Source organism: Rhyacophila brunnea, unplaced genomic scaffold (genome assembly GCF_057557595.1).
Source record: "Rhyacophila brunnea isolate RB1 unplaced genomic scaffold, BYU_Rbru_1.0 scaffold_8, whole genome shotgun sequence".
NCBI classification, from domain to species: Eukaryota; Metazoa; Arthropoda; class Insecta; order Trichoptera; family Rhyacophilidae; genus Rhyacophila; species Rhyacophila brunnea.
Window position 1 is genome coordinate 11,835,498 of NW_028233350.1, and position 22,304 is coordinate 11,857,801.

Genomic DNA, 22,304 nt, shown 5'->3' on the forward strand with positions numbered 1-22,304 from the left:
ATGAAAATGAGATTTGATTTTATCTCTCGAATAATCTTATGGTTTTCGAAAATCTTAACTCAAAGGTATTTTTTTTGTGTCGTAATAATAATGTAAAATGATAAAATTAACAGATTTTCGGTAGTATTGGTTCCATATAATAGAATTACGCTACTTATCTACGACGTAATCGGAACAATTTGAAACTTCATCGCGTATTATTTTAAAATCATCTATTCATTCAAAATTTGTTCAGATTTCATAACTTTTTGATAAATTCAAACACTTCCACCGTGAAAACGTAAATAAAAATATGTTTTTTAAATTTAAAATTTATATGGGGACTAAGAACTTACAAGTTTCTATCCTAAAAGATAATATCGTTTAAATTAAATCGATAGGTACGGTTACGATTTCAGAATAGGTGATATATTTTTTTAAGTTATAAGTTATAGGTATACTATAAATAGATTAATGTACATTTTCACACATTTTAAATATATCGTCTTCATGATAATTGAATCATTGCCGACTGAATATTATAGATCTCTCATTTATATTTTTGTTAGGTATATAATTAACATCAATTTGAGGATTGTAAGTCCTATTACACTGCTAAAAGACGATCAATTAAATCCAAAGGATTATACTAGAAGTTTCAATGATATTATTGTAGTTACAGTATATGTATTCAAGTACGCACGCATGGTTACCTTTACCATACCTAGACACTCCGTGCTTCGATTTTAGTGATGGATACGTGGTTTGCAGTTAGGTACACCTTTAAGCTACTGCAACCCATTGTACCTATTAGGATTATCATATTGCATGTTGATTTAATTATTAAGACCGTAATGCTATTACTAGACTATTCGTTTTCGGGTGAAAATTTTCTGCGGGATGAGAGTTTTTGTGTGATAACAAGTAAAACAACTTATCACACTTTTGACTTATAGCGCGAGCTTAATGTGGACTCACGTGCGCTGACGTGACGTGATATCAATCTGTTATTATTATTAGTGTCCATCAGTGACGCCTGTACCATGCTATTCTCTTACACCAATTCAACTGCGTAAGCAACATTCCATCCACAGAAATGGCATTGACGTCTATCTAAAATTTTAATAAACAAATCTGGCCTTTTGCCATGCCATAATGACAAAGTTACTTTTAAGATTGATTTCTTGATCAATATTAATAATATGACTGAATAAACAGTTCCCAGTAATTTTAATCAACCAATAATAACAAGCACGAGTGATTTTGTGCAAAACATTTTTTTATTCAAGAAGATCAACAACGTTCATTAAACTGGAGATTGTTTACTTAGTAATTTTTTGGTACTCGAACATCAGTCCTTTGACTTGCTTTAGATAAAATCCTCTTGTGGCTATCATCCGTGAGATATTCGAGAGCCAGGGTTGCCTCAGTGAACATATATTTATTATATTAATAGATATTATTATAATTTATAATCCTGAGAAATATAATTTATTTTATGACAAGTATAATATTTAAATATTAGGTTTCAAAAAAAAATTATCAATATTTTTCACAATAATTCATCACATTTTATTGATTATATTTAATTGAATTAATATGTAATTATATGAGTATTGTTTTTTACATATATAAACAAAACAATATACCGTAAAAATGATATAATATGATAATTTGCAAACCAGCTAACTGCATTTGGGCAAATTGTTCAGGAAATAGAAAAACACTTAATTATTTAACTATCAAGCGGAATTTAACAATTCCAAAAATACACTTAGTAACGGTTTTTATTTACAAATAAGTTGCATTATGAATTAATACTCTATTATAAGGTATATAAAGAAAATTTATACAAAGGGCGGAGTTGTTTCATTTACGATATTGGAAATTTGGCACCTGCAGTTGGCCGTTTTGTGTAAAGAAAGATAACGCATTCATTTATATGTTTATGAGTTTAAAATTTTGTCTGAGTATAGAAAACATGCTTTATAATAATAATGCCATAAATATCTCATTTTTCTTTTCAAAAATGGAGTTAGCTGGTTTGCAGATTAAGGAATCGATATATAAATATAGGAGTGCAAGCTTTTAACCAACCATTGGTATTTTTTGTAATAATAATGAGTTCAAATGCTGTTTCCAATCAACAAATAATATTAAGCCACAATTGTATAGCGGCTGGGTGAAAATAAAATTATTAACATAACAATATATAGATACAAAACAGTGCATAATAAACACTACAAAATTACCTAGGTACCACCTATGGATTTTATTTTTTCCGATTCTCAGTTAGTTTTATTAACAGAAAAATATTGTTAGAACTGAATTCTTATCATGTTATTTTTTAATTAGATATTTTTAATACTCTTTCTTTCATGTATAATATATAGATACGTGTGTCAATTACCATATTTTTTTTATATGATCAAACTTTATTCATTGAATGTTTGTGTCAAAGTTGATTTTCATTTTACTTAGTGTCGGCTTTTCGCGAATCACATAGGGACGTTTCAAAATCTTAAACAAACACACCTTTTTTCAAGCTGAGGCTTAAACCTATCATTATTTTCAGTATTTCTTCTCTCAGTGACACTTTATTGCTCGCACATGCTAAATATTTACAAATTCATAAAATCAATCAGCTTCTGTGGTTTACCCGTGCCGAAGGTACCATATAATATGCTATATATAGGTTTCATCTTTGTGTATAACACGTTGAATATAAGGCTTCTTTGACAACCCTGTGTCGGCCGGTGGCGACTGATCAAAAGAGTTATCGCCCAGAAAGGAGCATCGGCCGGTCAACTTGCTTCGGTCAGTAGCTGCTGGCTGGCGCGTCGTTATACCTTGCGCGCACTGTACCTACCTACCTATCCCTCCACTCTACTCTACTCTACAATCTCTTTGTTTCAGTATAGTTGAGAACCTAATTGTGGTTTCAAGTATACTTAACGTGTCAATTTGTAATTTAAACTTTACGATGTGTGAAGCTTATCAGACAGTTCAATAATTTCATCATCAAACAATCATATTAAAAGTTGACGTTCAAATTCTCGATTTTATTGCGTTTGTATATATATGTGATATTTTGAAATTATATATATAGATTGTTACATTTTCAAATCTTGTGAATTATTCGTTGAATAAAAGAAATAGTTTATTATATAATATTTGAAATTAAGATTGCTTTATGATATAAAATATTTTAGATTAGATTTATCGATATTTTAAAATATTTTGCAAAATATTATTTTGAAATATATAGATGTTATGTAAATTAAATGTATCTATCTATCTTACTGCTGTATTAAAATAATGAGAAAAATTGTTCAAAAAATGAGATTCGGAAATAACTTAAAATAATCATAAAATCAAATTCCACATTTTATCTAAGCAACAAAAATTGTTGATATATCTCAGTGTATCGGGTATTGAAATATATTTTTTAATTGATTTTTAGATGCCTATTTAACTAGGTGTATCATCATGGAATTTGTGTGCGCTATTAAAGTATTTTTTTGTAATCAAATAAAATGCCTCGACTGTCTGTTTCAATGAGACAAGATGTTTATTAACTGGAATGGTAGCTTTACCAGATAAGCATCACAATTTATTTAGAAAGACGTGAACTATGAATAAAAATTGAAACATATGCTATTTTTTAATGAAATTCTATTTTTATTAAGAAGCATATTTATGTTATGTAGATATATTTCAGCGAACAAAAAACACATACCTAAGTATTATGTAGTTGAATGAAATAGTACTTATCGTGATATTATGAGACGTACATAAAAAGACAGGACAGAGCGGTGCAGATGATACAAACGTTCACAACAATTTGGACCCTTATTTAGCCACATACACACGATAAAATTATTCGTGGGTGCGACAAGTTACAGTAATTTATAGATAATCACCCCACAAGTCGTTACAGGTGAAGACTCAAAACACAATAAAAGCGTGTCTGGGTATGGGGAATGTACATAAGAAATCGCAGATGTCCACAGTGTAATTTAAAATTACATTAATATAAATATAATTTCCATTAATAAAAATCAATAAAAAAAATACTTTTTACGAATTTTTTTCGAAATCGAACTCACCTCTCACATTACTTTTTTGCGTGTGCATTTGGTTTCTATTATGTACTTTATCTAAATAATAAACAAGCATTTATTTGAAACAAAAGTATATCTAAACGTATCAGGAAATTTGACCTAAGTATCATTTCATTTTTCAGGAATCTGCACCTTGACATTAATATCATACGCGGTATTATTGTATTAATATACCAAATTAATTAATGCAAGTTTTAGTAGCCAGTATAAGGTCTAAAACACTTTCGAAACCTCCTGATGCGTGAAGCATTCTGGTTCCTTCAAAAGTATCAATTTACTCGAAATACGTGGGTAGATGCCTACTTCTTATCTATTCAACGTATTGCTGTACCGCGACTATTAAAAAAGCCTATTAACAGGGCCGTTCGAGCTTTGGAAAAATTTGTTTATTTTTAAATTATTATGTAGTTAAAAAACTGTTATTTGACAGGTATTTGAACACTAACTTAAATATATGAAATAATACCGTTGATACTTACAAAAGCTATTTTATAGTGTTTTGATACTTCTGTCTGAATAATAATATTAATTTATTTTAGACCTCTGTCATTTTATTGGTGTAATTTGCAATGAAAATTTATTAAACATATTTTATGAGTCTAGGACGATTTGGCACCGGACAACTGGACGCCACGGAATTCGAAAATAAATAAACGTTAGGTACTTATAGGTACTTTAAAAAAATATATTATTATTTATATTTCAATGATTATATTATGATTTAATAGTTAGTGAGAATGTAAATATGCAGACGTAAACAATGATTTAATCGTGCATATGTTTATGTTCCAACGAAAAAAGAGATTTTTATTTTATATAAAGCCTTAGGCATAGTAATTATCAATCTGAGATAAAGAATACATTATGTTGAGAGTAAAATGAATTCAAACTACTAAGTAGTAGATAGAAACTGATTAAAATACCTCGTCTACACGTGTCTACGACAGTGCGGCGTCCAATCGTCCGGAGGCCAGTCGTCCCATTCCCTATTTTATCATCTGTTAAAAACAAAGTATTGACAAGAACATGGTGAACACGTTTGTATAACTAACATTTATTTAAAGTAATTATACACAATTATTACATTTTATTTCGAAGAGGCACATGATCTATTAAAATTCTGGCACTTTTTGTTTAAAAGTTATTTATATATGGTTATATACTCTTATATATATGGTTTTCTTTGGACTATGTGAGTTAATATTTTAATTAAGTTAGCTATATTATTAATTAGTAATATTATGTAATCACGACTTCTTTGTAGTGAAACGTGAATTATATCATAATTGCAGACGGTACTTGATTGAGGATGTATAACTGACAGGAGCCTTAAAGTTGTGAAATTTAAGTTAATAAGTATCTTTCACAAATTAATGCCTGACATAATTTCTCCATCTTTAAAATATCTGAGAAGCAAAGGATTTTATGTACATTTTTGCAAATATTTATTCCGCAAATCATAAAAATGAAAATAAGATCCTTAGTCTCCCATGTAAAGATATAAAGTTTACAATAGCAAGAGACAAGAATTATTTACTACCTATATGACTTCAAAATCAATCGGTTCCGCCTCTTGAAATAAATAACCATAATTCTATCTTATGTGATCTGGAGATAATCTGTAGCTTAGAGCTGAAAGTCACATTTTATTCAATATTTTGCAGCAGAACAGTTTAAACATAGTTAATCTAATCTAGTTAATATACTCACTCGCGTTCAGATTAAAGAAAAAATTACTTAAATTGGACATCCACTCTTTTAGCTCTAAAGTATAGTAATTGGACTACCGCCGTTTTAGAAGTAAGTATTTTGAAAAGCATGTGATACAGGACTCCCAAATTTTCAGCATTAAGAGAACGTGAATGCACATTTGAATCTGCATACTTAACTAAAATATTATAAAAATGTGACTTCCGCACTTTTAGTTCTAAGGAAAACGTTTTTTTTACTTAAGATTGCCATATGCCAATATATTTATAAAATGATAAATTAAATATCGAATCAAGTACTTATATAAATAAAAAAAATTATTATTGTTTACACTTAGTTTAATGTTGGCTAGAAACAGTTATGTCGGTTGATTAGGACATCGTCATTATGTATTATTACACATTGTTTTTTTAAATTTTGAAAATGTATAATATTAATATTTTTGATTGCGATTTTAAAACAAACAACGGCTCAACTAAATGTGTGATTAGGGTATTCATTTTTTGAGTTGGCCCTTATATTATTATAATCATATTATACGTACCTTACTCCGCTCGTGTATGCAGGGCTCATTTTATGTCATCTAATGCCGGCACTGTGATGTAGCTCTGTAGAAAACCGTGGGAAACCATAGAGTAAGAAACCGCATAGAAGGGTGTTTGCTCTTTGCGGCCACAGGATGCATCTCGCCGGATGCTGGTCATCGCCTCTATTATTTTATTATTATGTAAACCTACAGCGAAACTGGTGAAAAGAATGATGACTTAACAGTCTTAACACGTCGTTTGCAAGACCCAAGATACAACGTTGTATTACTGCGTTACTAATCATTTATAAATCTCATAACTTGCGGTGGTGAGTACTGACCAGAATATCCATCTCATATATTATTATATTACTTTATTGGTATTTTAAATGGCGTTGTAAAAGCTCGCTCAATATTTGGCGGCTAATATCAAACGCCGTGACCGGTTAATTTTTTTTATAAGTATGCATATTCTGTATAAATGATTTTTTGCTGCAATCTATTTTGAGCTTTCCAATCTATCCTTATAACAATTAATTGATGAGTCACGCACCGGTTTATTAGAATAGCAAAAAGTGGATAATGAAAGTTTTTGCTACAAAAAATCAAATGGTAATTTTAAATTGACTTTTTATCGCGGTATTATACCATGTTGAGTTTTAGAAAATTCATAACAAGCTTATTGTCAGATTCTGATTAAAAGCTCTAAAAAGATTGATTGTTTTGTAGTAAATAATAATTATTGTTCTTGAAAATAGTCGTAAACAGGAACCTAGTATTTTTATAACAGCTATCTAATAACAAAATTGAATTGGCCTATCTAGGATTTTGATTTTTTTTTAAATTACATAACTACATGTTTTTAATTTATTAAAAAATGTATATTGATTTATTATAAATACTATATTATCACATTTTACAGTAATATATTAAATTATAATATATCAGAAACTGATGGCCGTATTGTATTGAAACCAAATTTATGTCTAAATAAAATACTTTAAAATACGTAATGAAAATCATTGGAATACAAAGAAAATAGCTATGTAAGTATATTTGGAATAAAATCAAATCGTATAATATATTTATATAAAATACTCATAGGTCCTCGAAAGTAGTGCCTATAAAATATCTGATAATAATTTGATACCAAATCCAAAATCAATATCAAATTAATGTAATAAAATTGAAACATTACTATCTACAGTGCTCTACGTACAACGCGTTTTTTTTTAAAAATCTGAATATTATACGATCATCTCTTTCCGTTAAGGCAGCTCAAATATTACTATGATACAATGGAATGTAATACGTACAATTTACATAACGTAACCGTTCACCGTATGCCATACACATACAGACATAGTTCCTAAAATAATACTCACCCCAGACTGAAAATAAACGATGAGAAGGCCACAGTTCCGCTGGACTGATCCGAGGCTGCTAGAGACAAAATTGGATGAAGAAAATTAGAAATGTGAGGCTTGAAGAAAAAATAGTCTGGGTTAAAAATATTCAAGCATCCAATCCAGGTTCATTTTTCCAGCTAAGGCTTGATTTGTTTCGCAATTGAGTGAAGAAAATTGTTGGGTAACCATTATATCGATCCGAAAATTAACTAGGTTATAGTTATAATTAAAACATATTCAATAATGTAATCTTCAAATGAAATTATTCGGTTGTTAACAACTTATGTAACCAACGACCATCCAAAATCTATCATTATTTATCAATTAGTAACAAACGCATTAATTATTAAACTATTATAGTGTAATAGCATATTATGATGCCTATTCAATATAATAATCTACATAAACATTTATGTTTGTTACGTAATTGTTATAATTATTGTGATATTGTAAATTTGGTCCATTAGTTTTACGTAGATAATATTACTCGATCATTCGCTCAGCGATCAGAATTTACAATTAAATACATTCCATTTCCTCCCATTGAAAGTAGCTTTGAAGATGTATCCAATTGGAAGTAGGAAATTGTAATGGTGAGATGATCATTAATCATAAATCATACTGCCGTTTGTCAGCCAGTTATGAAATAAAAAATAAAACATTTAATTACATATATACCCAACTATGATTTGATAAGTGACAGTTTAAACGTTAATATTCACCTAAAATTAAATAATCGAAGGATGTTTCGTTTACGTATTATTAATAAAACTTTTACAGCTGATAAACTATACTGTTGGTAACTTAATGAGGTTTCGTCATTTTTCTTGTCTTTAATTTTTTTAGCATCATTGCAAAAAAGTTATTTATTTGAACAATCTGAAACCTTCTACCTACCTTCCTATTTACCTACCACTATAGTAGAGTTTCTCGTAGAGCGGCTCTCGTGATGCAGTGCGTAAGGCGCGGTAGTGATGTCAGGTGAAGGTAGCGAGGTGCATGCCTTGATCCAACCGTTGTCTATTTCATTGATTAGAATAATTAAAATTAAATCAGTCTATTTGCTATTCTGTTCATTTGTCCGTATTTGATGCAGATTAAGTCGCAGGCTATCGCTAGTCGAGTATATGCTTCATAACTTTGCACTTTGGCTCTAGGTTGAAAATGATGTAATATATTCTAAAAATACTTTATTTTTCACATATATTATTATCTATTTATTTGGTTATTACTATATTTTATATACAAGTTAATATCATTTGATTCAATTTTATACGAGGTAATCATGTAGTAAAAAGTGCAAAGTTATAAAACGTATACTCTACCTATTATATAAATTCAAAAATAGATCTTTGTTATGTACATACTCTCTCCATTGACTACAACGTAGTGAGAATCCTGATGAGGTTTCTTTTTTTTGATATCCATTGACTTACATGGTGTGGATCCAAACACATACTGAAAAATAGCACGCGAATTTGCTAAATGCAGGGTTTGAACCCGCCACCTGCGAATTTAGATGCGAATATTATACCACTACACTACCATATCTCTTCTTATACTCACACAAAGATATACCCAATATAAATAAAACATATGGTGTATCAAATTTATATATAGTATGTCATTGTTTAAATTTTATTTAATCGAGAATGTTCTCGAAATTGAGAATTAGCGAGAATTTTCTTTACCAGGGTTTTATACCATTTACTTGCTATTAAAATTCATATTTGAATAAATTTACAATAAATTTAGATGTAAAATGTAAAGATGTATAAAAATGGAAAATACGAGTCAAACGTCAAATTACACATATAATGTTTGCAGATTACACAGAATCAGCAAATATGTTTACACTCTAATTGATTTAATTATTGTAATTTTCTATGTCAGTAAAAATGGATAGTACCTACCTAGAAAACATACATCGATTAGAATTTAAATTCAAACTCCGTCAAGTCGATAGTATAAATTTTCTAAATACGTTTATCTTTGGTGCAATATATCTCTAGATATTTCATAACTAATCTCAAAAATTTTTGAAGAATATTCCTGACTCACATCAGCAAATAATAGTATCTACATCCTAAAAGGATACGAGCATAATAATTATATACTCAGGACGTTTTTTCCAATCTGCAAATATCTTAAATACACAATAAAAAATGAATACCGGGACTTTGGTGTTGCAAAAACATTCACTGATAATAATCGTCAATAATTATGTCTTTTGTCTCCAATAAACAGCCATATCCACCTGCCGTTGATGGTATTTCCGGTGTCTTGTCTTTCCAGTAACAATGAATGTTAGACAATCACCAGCGGAATTGGACTCACTTAGACGTGATGGATGCTTCGGTCACGAGTTGATCGTTTTGTCATTATAGCTGATGCGTAGCTAGCTTAGCTTTAATTATTATTGTTTTTATGACATAACCATTTCAACTGCAGATACAAACACCTTTTGGCCTGAGTTTAATAGTTTTGTCAATGTTTATAGATTATAGATATTAAATCCACATTAAATGATATCGTAAAAATCAAAACGTGAGGTTGAATTCGCAGTTAAATCGCACAAAAAGAAGAATCCAGACGAAACTCACTAAAGTTGTTCTAACAATGTAGTATTATAATATAGTTTATAAGTTGTCCAGATTGTAAATAGTAAATAGACTTGTTAAATTACACAATATTGTCATTATGTTTATTTGAGTATTTGATTTTATTTTGCTTTATTGTACATGTCTATTAAATCATCAACTTTAATATCGTTTGTCTTGATTTTGTAACTAACAACTAACCACCCAATGTGGTTTGGTGTTCATTTAGATTGGGTTTATGATTACCAGTTACGGACAATAAAAATCGATTTAAATCGACTTATCAACACGAAACAGGTGTGTAGTATGTATTTAAGTGTATTTTGTTGTGACATAATCCCAATTATGTAGAAGGGAACTGTGGTTAAGAAGTTTATTCAGTATTTTAAAATTGACTCTTTTCTAAAGCGACCACATGAATTCCAAATGTAAAATTATCGATGAAGTATCTGTTTATACTAGTAATATCGTATACCTATATTAATTTTGGTGAATATTTATAGTATGTTTTTTCATGTACCTATCTACGTATTAGCAACACATACGGTGAGTGTTGGGGTAGATAGACCATACGTTGATTGGCGGGAAATGAAAAAATGAATACGAATATTACATATTTTAAGAGCATTGACGGTTCTCCATGAAGGAAACGATGCTATCATTTCGTTTGAAAGTGCCAACATTTTTGTTTAAAGAATAATAGAAACATACAAATTATGTTACTTATACTGTGTGTCCAATAGCAATTTATCGCATAGCCAAAATATTCACAATGGGTCGCCAAGTCTACCAGAGCAGCTATTTGAATGTATATTTTACGGAAATGCTCTAATCCACAGTAGATGTATCCCTATGTAATTTTTTTAAAAGATTTTTGTTGCATTTGTCTGTTTAACCGAAGATAAATAGTTAATAAAATAGGTAGGTATATACCTAACAAATTTGCATATAATTAAATGAAAGTGAATCGCAGTCTTGCCTGTGCGGTAGTTTATGCGAAATATACGGAATAATTTTACAGCGCTTTTCGGTTTCCGCGAGCTACAGTTTTCCCATCCATACACACGGGCTTCCCGATACAAAACGGTTTACGCAGGTAATCTTCTGGTAAAGCATGAGCATCTAGCCGGCGCTTAAAGACAGCACTTTGTCTAGGGACGTTATTGAACACATATTATTACTACAACGGAAAGATTTAATAATAAATAATACTTAGGAAGGTAATTTTCCCTCTCAGTGGATTAATATATATTTGTGTGATAGTATCGTCATGAAATTGTTTTCATTGAGTGAATCATATACCTAATCCAAGACTTAATAGCCAATTTATATGAAAACATAGTTGTCATGGTAATTCTAATAATCTGATGTATATGATAAAATATTTTGAAATACGTGTTATTATTTAGACAAGTAGAGCAGAAATAAACTTCTATGAAATTTACTGATGAAAACCAGACAAATTTTACAATTTTCGGTAGGTACCCACTAAATTTGATTCAAAACTGATGCTAATTCACAGCATTTTGATACTCAACCACAAAAGGTGTTTTGCTATTTTCTCCATTACCATATACATCACAATTCTTCATAAAAGTCTAAATACTTAATTTTCGTCATTTAAACAAGTAATACATACATACTGTTTACAATATTTGTGCAGTAAAAAAATATCCTTAAGTGATAATTTTTATAAAATTCCTCATTATTAATTACTGTGGATTTAAAAAAAAAAGCTCTATTGTTGCGTTCAGTTATGATAATATCATTCAACTTGTATTTTACAAGTGTTAAGTTTCTAAAAATATATGTACAAAATTATGTTGCCAAAATAAATATTACTTACTTAATTTATTGACAAAAAATATACTGCTAATTTCATTATTCAACAAAATATGAGTTACAAAAATTCTAAAAAATATATAACTAATACGTACACAGAAAAACGTATAGGTTATTTGTACTGGGTACGTCATAATAGATTGAGTCAAATCCTCATACTTTATATGTTTACATTAGCAAATATATATTTTTTTAAACTATAAATTAAATAGCTAATCTACACAACATACTCGTAGTATTATATAAAGTCTGTAAAAACCGGATACTCTTAATAAGTTTAAGATTAATTGAACTAATTAAATCATTATTTATTCAGTACTTTAGCAATGGCAAATAATTCCTTTTTTGTTTTGATAATCGTAAAAGCATAAATAATTATAGACTTAACTCAGGCAGTATTATAATATAGAATTATAATACAATGGTTTTACTATTTCAAACTTATGATTTTACACGCTGCAAGACAGCGTTTCGACTGAAGACAAAAATAACACCAGTCATCAAGAGTAGACTATCTACCAAGTCAACGCAGCCTTGGAGCAACCGACCCTATCTGGTGAGATTCTTTCAGACAAGTCGAGTTGGCATTCCGAGTCGAATCGCGTTCGAAGAATTTCTGCAACGGGCTAAACCTGTCTTCAGGCGGCCTTTGCGAAATAGGATAAATTATTATTTACTCTCCCCATTATAAATTACTCCAGCGCAGACGATGACCACTTAAATTGCCTGTGAAAGATTTATTGGTATTTCTGCATTATAAGTCACATGGCCGTTTGATTCGAATCAAAACATAAAACACCCTACCGAAACCTACAAATAAGTCGATAGGCACAATATACTAAATCGATTGTGTTCGGTGGTGGATTTAGCCATTCACGGGCCCTACTCCAAGCATTAAGTGGGGTCTCCCATAGATAAAAAATATATTTCTTATACCACAAATAACTACTATCAATGCATTAAATTGATGTAATAGATATCTTCTGATTCAAAAATACCTCTAATATCGATTTAATTGATTCCTTACACTTATCCGATATTACAATAGTTATTGTGTCATATATTGGATAAAAGTCTTTATAGAATATGTTAATTGTTTTCGTAATAATTATAATACTGTTTCACTACACTGATTGTGCCACAAGGCATGATCTAGTGCAGCGCTTTAAATGGAAAAATTTACGAACCGGAGCGCTCAAAATTTTCTGTAGTTAACACAGTTATCAAATTTTATCTGTATTTTATAAAAATAAGTGTGTTAGATTTTTTCGCTATATGGCCTATCTAGCTTAGATGGTCGAGCTATTTTTTCGAAGATACGTCGCTGTAATTTTACCGATTTCACGAACCGGGAGGGCACTCCGGTGTGCTCCGGTCCATTTCGAGCCCTGTTCTAGTGATAATAATAGAAGAAAAATGAATAATATTAAGTTTTTTTTTGAAAAGGTTCCATTATGACTGAATTTCTTATTGCACGCATAATTGAACGCATATGTAAAGCTAAGTTATATCACAATTTCAGATTATTTGTCAATAATTGATAAAAAGAAAAATCCATTTATGTCAATTATTAGATTGGCTCAAATTATTGTAAATTCTGAAGGAGACATTCAAATTCGTATTATTAAACGCTATTGGTGCAAACAAATGGCTGAATACAGAATCTTACAGTTTTATGATGTCCCTAATTGTGATTATTAATTTGGTTGAGAGATAATATGGGGATATAATGACACATTGCAGACCTAGTATCATGGATGTGGCTTCATTTGGTCTGTAGTCTCACTAACGAAGAAGTAGTATGAAATTAATGAAATAATTATTATACATAATTATAATACATTTTGCATTCTTTAAAAAAATGTGGCGTTAAAAATAATCAATCAAATGAAATTATTTATGAAACGTGTCGAGAAAGTGAATTCTAAATATTCCGTGAACATTTTTAAACATCTGTAACAATTAGATTGTTTCCCGTTGTCTGATTTAAATCATGCTGTCAGATAGTAATTTTATTCAGTGATATAAGCTTAAACCTTATCTTGGCACTTCAGTCTGTCAGATAATGCTATGGATAATCACTCGTACATCTGTAGATAATCTAGAAACTCTTGAAAATCGTATTATAATTGATTTACGTGTATAAAAAGTGGAATAGTGACATAACTCAATGCTTACCTTTTTTGCATAATATTTTTTATCTACTTGTGACAACGTACATAATTTAAATGTAATATCTTTTTAGTCATATAAATGCTTGTAGCTGCTGTATATATATACCTAGATAACTTTAAGTTTTAAAGAACAAAGATGGTAATTATTTATGTCACATTTGTAAAGTTTTAATCCATCTATAGTTGCAAAGAGGGTCTTTAGATATATCGTCTCAGAGACAAATTAGCATTGACGGAGGTGGTATATTTATATATATATATATACTAGCTGACCCGGCGAACTCCGTACCGCCTCAGAATAAATAATCTTGTGTTAACTTATTAGCTGAAATACTCAAAATGAATTAAGTTCAATAAATGTGCAAAAATCAAATCAAAATGAAATAGATTACATATTTTTGGTTGGTTCAGATTTAGAAGCATGATAACTACCAAGTTAATCTTCAGTTGTAAATTGTGCGGTGGCAAGCCAGGCAGATCCAATAAGTTTAAAAATTCAGTTGGATAGTTGGTTGATTCTTCTTCGTTTATTATACAGTCGATAGATTTATAGGAACGCATTGGACCAACGATTTGATTTTGAATTGTGGAGTTTAAGTGATCCACATCTTTGTTCTTTGCCGCAAAAATTGCTCGTTCACTCAACCAATTGTGATTTTTGTGGTTAGCAATGACGTTCGGGAACACTTTGTTGATGAGGTCGTCCTTCGCTGAGACGAAATTTCAAAAATTGAATTGAAATAAACTTGTTGACCATTCTCCAGATGCACCGCCAAATGTACAGCAGTGGGATGACGTTCATGAATGGGGAATGAGAGAATACGCCAAATTGCTTCATTGCAGCTCACATATCGACCAACTTGATAGTGCGTGATTTCATCGTTGGTATTGGGAGTTTGAACGCCAAAAACTACAATATCGCTGCCTTTGGTGACATATTGCAGATGTATTTGATGGACTTCACTGAATTGCAAAACTCCACGTTGCAATGCGCCTTGAATGTTTTGGAAAAAAGTGGCGAATACGGAACAATCCAAGTGTTGTCGACCACGATATCGTTTCACTTCATTTTCGTTGTGATGGTTCTACCGTTATCATTGGGTGATCGACGCCGATACAGTGGATAACCATCATTGGCAGTGATAGTCTCCGCCGTTAAACTTCATGGATAACGCTTGGAACACTTGTCGTCGACCATGCACGGTGATTGGGGATTGATGGCGCCACACTGTCCATGAATCATGTAAGTAATTACAACATCATGCAGGTCTGGATCGGTTTCGGGATCAGGAATCTCGGCACATATGATGTCATCTTTTTGGTCTGGTCGAATTCTTTCGACTCACCAAATAAGAATGTGTGCATGCGGCAAGCTTCGTTTTTGTCATTCAATCGAATACATCCAGCATAGAGTATCCCCAAAGACGCGATGATTAACAATGTAGTTCTTCAGCGACAGGATTTTTTGTTTAAACACACGTGCGGCGATGTCGTGCTGATCACTTTATGTTTGTCCGGGGAGTAGCAGTTGAACAATTTCTATTCATTTCGTATTTCATGTAAAGGTGATGAATAGATCTGGACGACCGTAATGACGAACATATGTCATTGCATCTTGCGCATATTCATGCATATGACGTGGGCTGCCAATGTACATCGCCGATAGAATAGTCAATCGACCAACATTAGCTGCATCTCCTACGGTGCTGATTGCATCGGGTAAATGAATATACTCATCCGATCGCAGTTTGGCTTGGTTCAACCGAATGAAAGTGAGGCGCTCCGTCTCGATTTTAAGCAATCGACGAAATCGCAGCAAATAGTTGTCAGCATTTTGACGAATCACCAAATGATAAACACTGGAAAATTAATCACATAATTCAAAATTACATAATGAAGCAGTTATCGATGCACACACAATCACAAATTTGATAACCTCACAAAGTGAACATCTTCGAAGGCAACTTACCGTTTGAAAATCACGATCGAAATAGCTATTTGCGCACCTAGCTGGTAATCGGCTCGATTATTCACGTAGATCGATTGTCGAATGAAGTTTGAATGATGGTTTTTGAAATTGGTAGGTAAATAATGAGCAATACCAGCAATGAGATCATGTAATTTTATCCTTGGCTTTATTTTTGGACGCTGTCGAAGAAGTAAAAAAAGATTCAGGCAGGACAACTTCCTCCAAAATTCGCCGGAGTATACAACAAAGTCTTTCGGGATTATCTGAGGCTGAACTGAATCAACTGTCAAAGGATAGATAATGCACACAACGCCTTTCATTTGTTTGTTTGTTTCTTGTTTATTATTTCTGTCATGTATCGTTGTATATGGATTTAATTTTTTTGTGATTTTCTTTTATTTTCGATTGCGCGTTCATTGTTCAAAATGTCAAAATGTATGAGAAAATTAATTTTCTTCATATTTTTTTCCCGTGAATTTTTCCGATGTTTTAATAGTTATTCTGATATTCGGGGCTGAGACAAATCCAACAATGCAAAGATCGTAAAAATCGGTCCAGCCGCTCTCGAGTTGTAAATGGTGTAACTAACCCGACTTTCTTTTATATATATAGATGACGAGATTACTCGCAGAACCGAACTGCCATAGATCTTAATTATAAGCCTGAATAGTAGGTAGCATGTCCGGATGAGAGCTCTTACCATTTGCAATGCCAAGACAAATAATTATGTATTTTCATTAATCAGAATATAAATGTCTTAAATCGTATATTTAACAGTGAATAATAACTAATTTTTTTGTTAAGTATTAATTTATTATTTAATAAATAAATTCTCAAGATTGCTTACTACTAATTAGAGAGCTTTTAAAGCTCTAAAGCGGGTAATTAATTTTTCCATACTTACGTTTTTCTCTTCATTCAAGCGATTATTTTTTCATTCATATATCTCCATAAAAGCTGTGGTGGTAGTAGGCACGATTTATTAGCATCCTACTATTAAAATTCAATAAATAAGTTGCAGTTCTATCGGTCATTTTAGAGATGAATCATGACATAATACTGTGTCTATAAAGGAGTAAATTAGAAGTAGTTATTATTATTTATCTTTAATAGGATAAACCCAGGGAATACAATATTAATGGAAAGTTGTTTACCCTATACTGACTGTGGTATAACAGGCTAAATATCTCGAGTGTGGAAAAATCTGAGAATAACTTAAACTTAAAACAGTGTTAAAAAAATGCTATTGTCAATTAATAGCAGTTAATAATGTGCATTTTAGTTTGTCACGTTAATGTAATGTGCTTTCAATCTTTGGGAAAAGTCGACGCGGTTTTTTTTTTAATTTGGCTTTATTGCGGTCAGTCCATAAACTACTCTGCTTCAGAACTTTGGTCCATGGCGATGGCTTGTACATTTCTATTTATTAATCCGTTATGTGGATTAAACAATGATAAACGTATATTAACCAACTCAGACGTATTAACTATATACGAGCTTAAAAGCCCACCGAAGTACGTACGACAGCAACTTAAACATCTACTTGTTTATAATTATAATTGACAATTGAATCGACACTCAAATATGTATATACTCATTATTCAATATTGTTGCTCTATTAATTTTCAGTATATATTGATTTTTTTGAATTAAGCTGTTCACACCAAAACTATTTTCACCTACAGACCTACAAACTTACCTGAAGAATGGTATGGGGGAGCCACTCTCGAAAACTACCCAACCAAGACTCGTAACTGGACAAAATCTGACATTCGAATGAAATTTTCAAAATGGCATCCTATGGTCGTTCGTAGTTCCATTTTTGGCTATTCTACAGATAAGTTTGTGGGTCTGTAAACCCTTACTGTAATAATGTATTATATTTCAAAATTGAAATAACTGCGCAGTATATGTATGCGCATACTTCGTTTCAATATTATCATTAATGTGCAATTATGATATAATAACAATAAAATATGTTTAAACCTATATTGGTGCACCTAATTTTTATACCACCAGAACTATAATAGCGGAAAGGCATTACTAATCTCGTAGCGACGTTTTCTATCACCATTAGACGTCTATAACTTTTCCCGTTCTATGCCTTATTATGCAGATGAGATGCAATACCAAATCACGTCTCTGAATACAAAATAGACAAGTCAATAATCGGAAGGTACATTTCGCAAGGCGTATCTGCATAATTAGTTTTTCCTCCATTCAATGAGTAGTTGCCCCAGCGACCCGACGCGGAGGATAATTAAATCAATTTTTGAAGCGGCTTCTGGTTCAGCGAGACGCGTACTCCGAACCAAGATCAGAAGCATTTTAGCCTTCCGGGAGCAATAGACTGGGTCTGAGGCATTTTTATTTTTATTGTGATGAATATGTCCGGAGATCGAGTCGCTCGCACAAACTTTTTATGACCGTATTACAGTGGACGACACGTTTTCAATTTATAAATAACTAGCTATTCTGATTTGGTGTAAGGAAAAAAAAGTCTTTTTTTGAACGGCCGTCAGCAAGGATCTTTCTATGTTTTTTAACACTCAGGCGTCACAGGCATTATAAGATTATATGAATAGGTAAATAATGTATTTTCACCCAGAATCAAACCAAGAACCTCTGGTATGAGCAACCAGTACCTGCCTACCATGCGCATTGAAATACGAGTGCAATCATACATTCTTTTCAGTAGGCTGAATACATACAAGATTTAAGAATGTTATATTTTTTTAGAATATACATAGTTTTGACTTTATTAAATTAAAAACCTTATTTAAAAAGTAAGATAAATCGTAGTTATTAGAAATAGGTACTTATCATGAATTGTGTTAACGTAAAGGCTAGAGGACTCACCCGGAGAGTGTAAGATATGATTTTGAGTACCACATGTTCCAAATATTTTTGATATATGTTTCTGAGGTTTTTAAAAAAATATCTAGGTATCTCCCATAATATAAAATCTCAATGCATTCAATATTCGGTTCAAGGTAATGTATTGCCCGATTGCAGTGTTACTAGGGGCATATACCAATCAGTTATATAATAGTGGGCCAAAGTGCGCTCAGTATTTTAAATAGCGAACAACGTTAAATTTAATTAACCTTAGTAATAGTTTAAAATTAAAAAAAATATTTCTAATCACTGCAATTAGAATATTATTTTTATATTTTTTCTTCATCGTTCTCATTGTGTTACTAAATTTTCGGTACCTAACTATTAAAATAATAAAAAGACATGATTTCTGAAAACGGGGGACGGTGTAACCAGGATTTAAAAAAAAAAACAGTGATCTGACATTATTTTATTTGGCACTACCTACACTACTGCTATTAATAGAATATGAAAGATGTAATTATTATTTTTTTTAATTCAAAGATGACCTTACATTTTAAAAAAAACCTGTTATTAAATGTGTGTTTGGCTAAATCTTTCAATTTATTATTTTTAATATTTTCATCATTAATCCTTACAGCGCAAACGCTACAGCTGTTGTGTCCTGATTAGGGGGCCATTAAAATATAAATAGCACGTTATTTAAACGCTCCGCAGTGACTCGGTTAAAACGATGATAGGTGAGTCTTCTTGAGTCTGTCGGATATATTTTTAAACAGTTTTAATGTATTTTTTATTTCATTAAAAACCGAAATCCTTTTTATTTATCCCTATGTCGCCTCTCGGTCGCCGTAGATTAAATTGTATCGTCCTCTGTAATGTGACCGTCAAGGATAGTATTCCGTGCAACCAGTTATATCACTTCGACTCCTGAGATGGCGATAAACAAAATGAGGCTGCTCCGAGCTACATAGCCACGACGGCGTACCTTCCAGCCAGCCTCTCGCGCTGTCAATTACAAACATTTTTCCTATACGGACCGAGAAATTTATTAAAAAACGGTATTTTTTCGATTAAAATTGTTGTTTAGTTTTTGTTGTTTTGCCGGTTTGCCGCTATGGAGGTTGAACGACAGTTTGTTTACATAAATATCACTGGTTTAAGAAAAAAAATGGTTTTAAATGCCAAATGGTGTGTTGTACATTATATCGATGGTCCAAACGGTTACACGTAATTTTTACGAAGAAATATTGACGAAAACCATCAACCCGCAGAATCGAATTAAAACTGCCATTGAGATTTGATATTAATTTGAACTTAATATAAATTATAATAATCATTGACTGGTGGATACTTTCACTTACTTAAGTACAAAAGATCAAGTAACTACAGAATATTATGATATAGTAACGTATATTATAATAATTGGAAATATAAAAATCATAAGTGGGACATTTGAGTACAGTTAATTCTGAATTTATCTAATATAAATCACAACTGAATATAATAATTAATCGACACATATACATATACAACAAATAAAAAACCCGCATTTATGACTGTGGATTATTTACTGTGGGTTTATCATTGTTTTAAAATGTACATTAATCTTGATTTACGTTATTATAAGACCTTGGTCATACAAATCGACTGTTCTTTAGTTAGAAATGTTTGAAATTATAATTTTTATAACGTTTTTATGAATCTGTCTTTAAACGGGGAATCGGTTAGCAAAAGTGCAACACTAACATTTTTAATTCTAATGGATCTGAGTTTCGTACTATTCCATTTGAGTCATTTTTTGCGACCCGGTTTTCGCCTTTCGGCATCTTCAGACATTATGTGCACTCACCAAAAGGTAAACTAAAACTAAAAGCCAAACTTAAATCAATTAGAATTTAAATTCAAATTCCATCAAGTACCTTCGGTCGATAGTATTATTATTACTAACAATTTATTTTTTATGAACATTAAGCCCTATATTTGGATCATTTTTTTTTAGATTTTTAATAAAATATATTATTAACGCACTAGAAGTTATATACAATTTTAAACAATACATCGCTTTCATATTGGGAAATAGGAGAAAGAGCCCACGACAGTTTTCAGACAGAAATTAGGTAGGTACACACAAACCTCAAGTGTGAAAATAATTATAAAAATTAATTAATTTCTTTCTCTCATAGATGGATTTCTCACATTCTGATCGCTGAACCGCCACCAAGCAGTCATGTTGCAGTCAAATCACCAGCATCAGCCCGAGTACGGGAGTTCGTTCACTGCGTCGACAGGCTCGACTACCTCCGACACGACCTCGGCGTCAGCCTCTGTGGTTGCGTCAGCGTCACGCTCAGGAGTCGGAGCCACCGTCAGGAGGGTCAGGCTCTCCAGAGGATCTGCTGGAGGCCGCCCCAGAGCGCCGTTTGGATTCAGCATAAGAGGCGGTCGTGAATACGGAACCGGTTTCTTTGTTTCAAGGGTTGAACCTGCATCAGAAGCGCATGCGCAAGGATTGAGGGTGAGTTATAATTATTTTTTAAATTTTATTTATTAAGGAAACAAATAGTTACATTTTGATTACAAATATAAGTTTAAAAATAGAATAGTGAAAAGTTATTGCAACCAGCACAATTTCCATATATAAATTATAATATTATAGTTAAGCCGAACAAGATAGAAAGTAAGAAGAACTAAGTATAATATATAAATTACACAAGAAAATTGAGGAAGAATAATATTGAATAATTATAGACACAAAAGTAACATTTTTTAAAAGTGTATATTATATATTATATTATATGTGTTAAAAATTATTGAAATTTATACATAATATGAGTGTTCTAAGATAGAACAGGAAAAGAGAGATAATAAGAAAAGGGAAAACACAAACATTTAAAATTTCAATACCACAAAATTATATTTTCAAATTGGTCTATAAGTATTTTATGTAAATAATTAAGTCAATCCTATCCGTGATGGTTTAAATTAAACAACAAAGAACTTAATTTGTATACTCATTGCGTCAGAATGATTTTATAAATTTTGTTTGCTAAAAACCATAATATGGAATTGGATAGGACACGGTTTAAGTAAAAGATAATCGATAACTCGAATAATCTAGTAAGATAAGATA

General features: G+C 31.2%; 1 protein-coding gene across 4 annotated transcripts in view; it reads left to right on the plus strand.

The window, feature by feature from the left end:
* The window catches only part of LOC147063915 (uncharacterized), a 208,594-nt gene that overhangs the window by 42,426 nt on the left and 143,864 nt on the right, over positions 1–22,304 (plus strand). For all 4 annotated transcript variants that reach the window (XM_085958922.1, XM_085958924.1, XM_085958925.1 and 1 more), the window contains exon 2: positions 21,358–21,689. In XM_085958922.1, coding sequence (XP_085815048.1) covers positions 21,402–21,689 — 288 coding nt within the window. In that variant the 5' untranslated portion in view covers positions 21,358–21,401. The remainder of the gene's footprint in view (positions 1–21,357; positions 21,690–22,304) is intronic.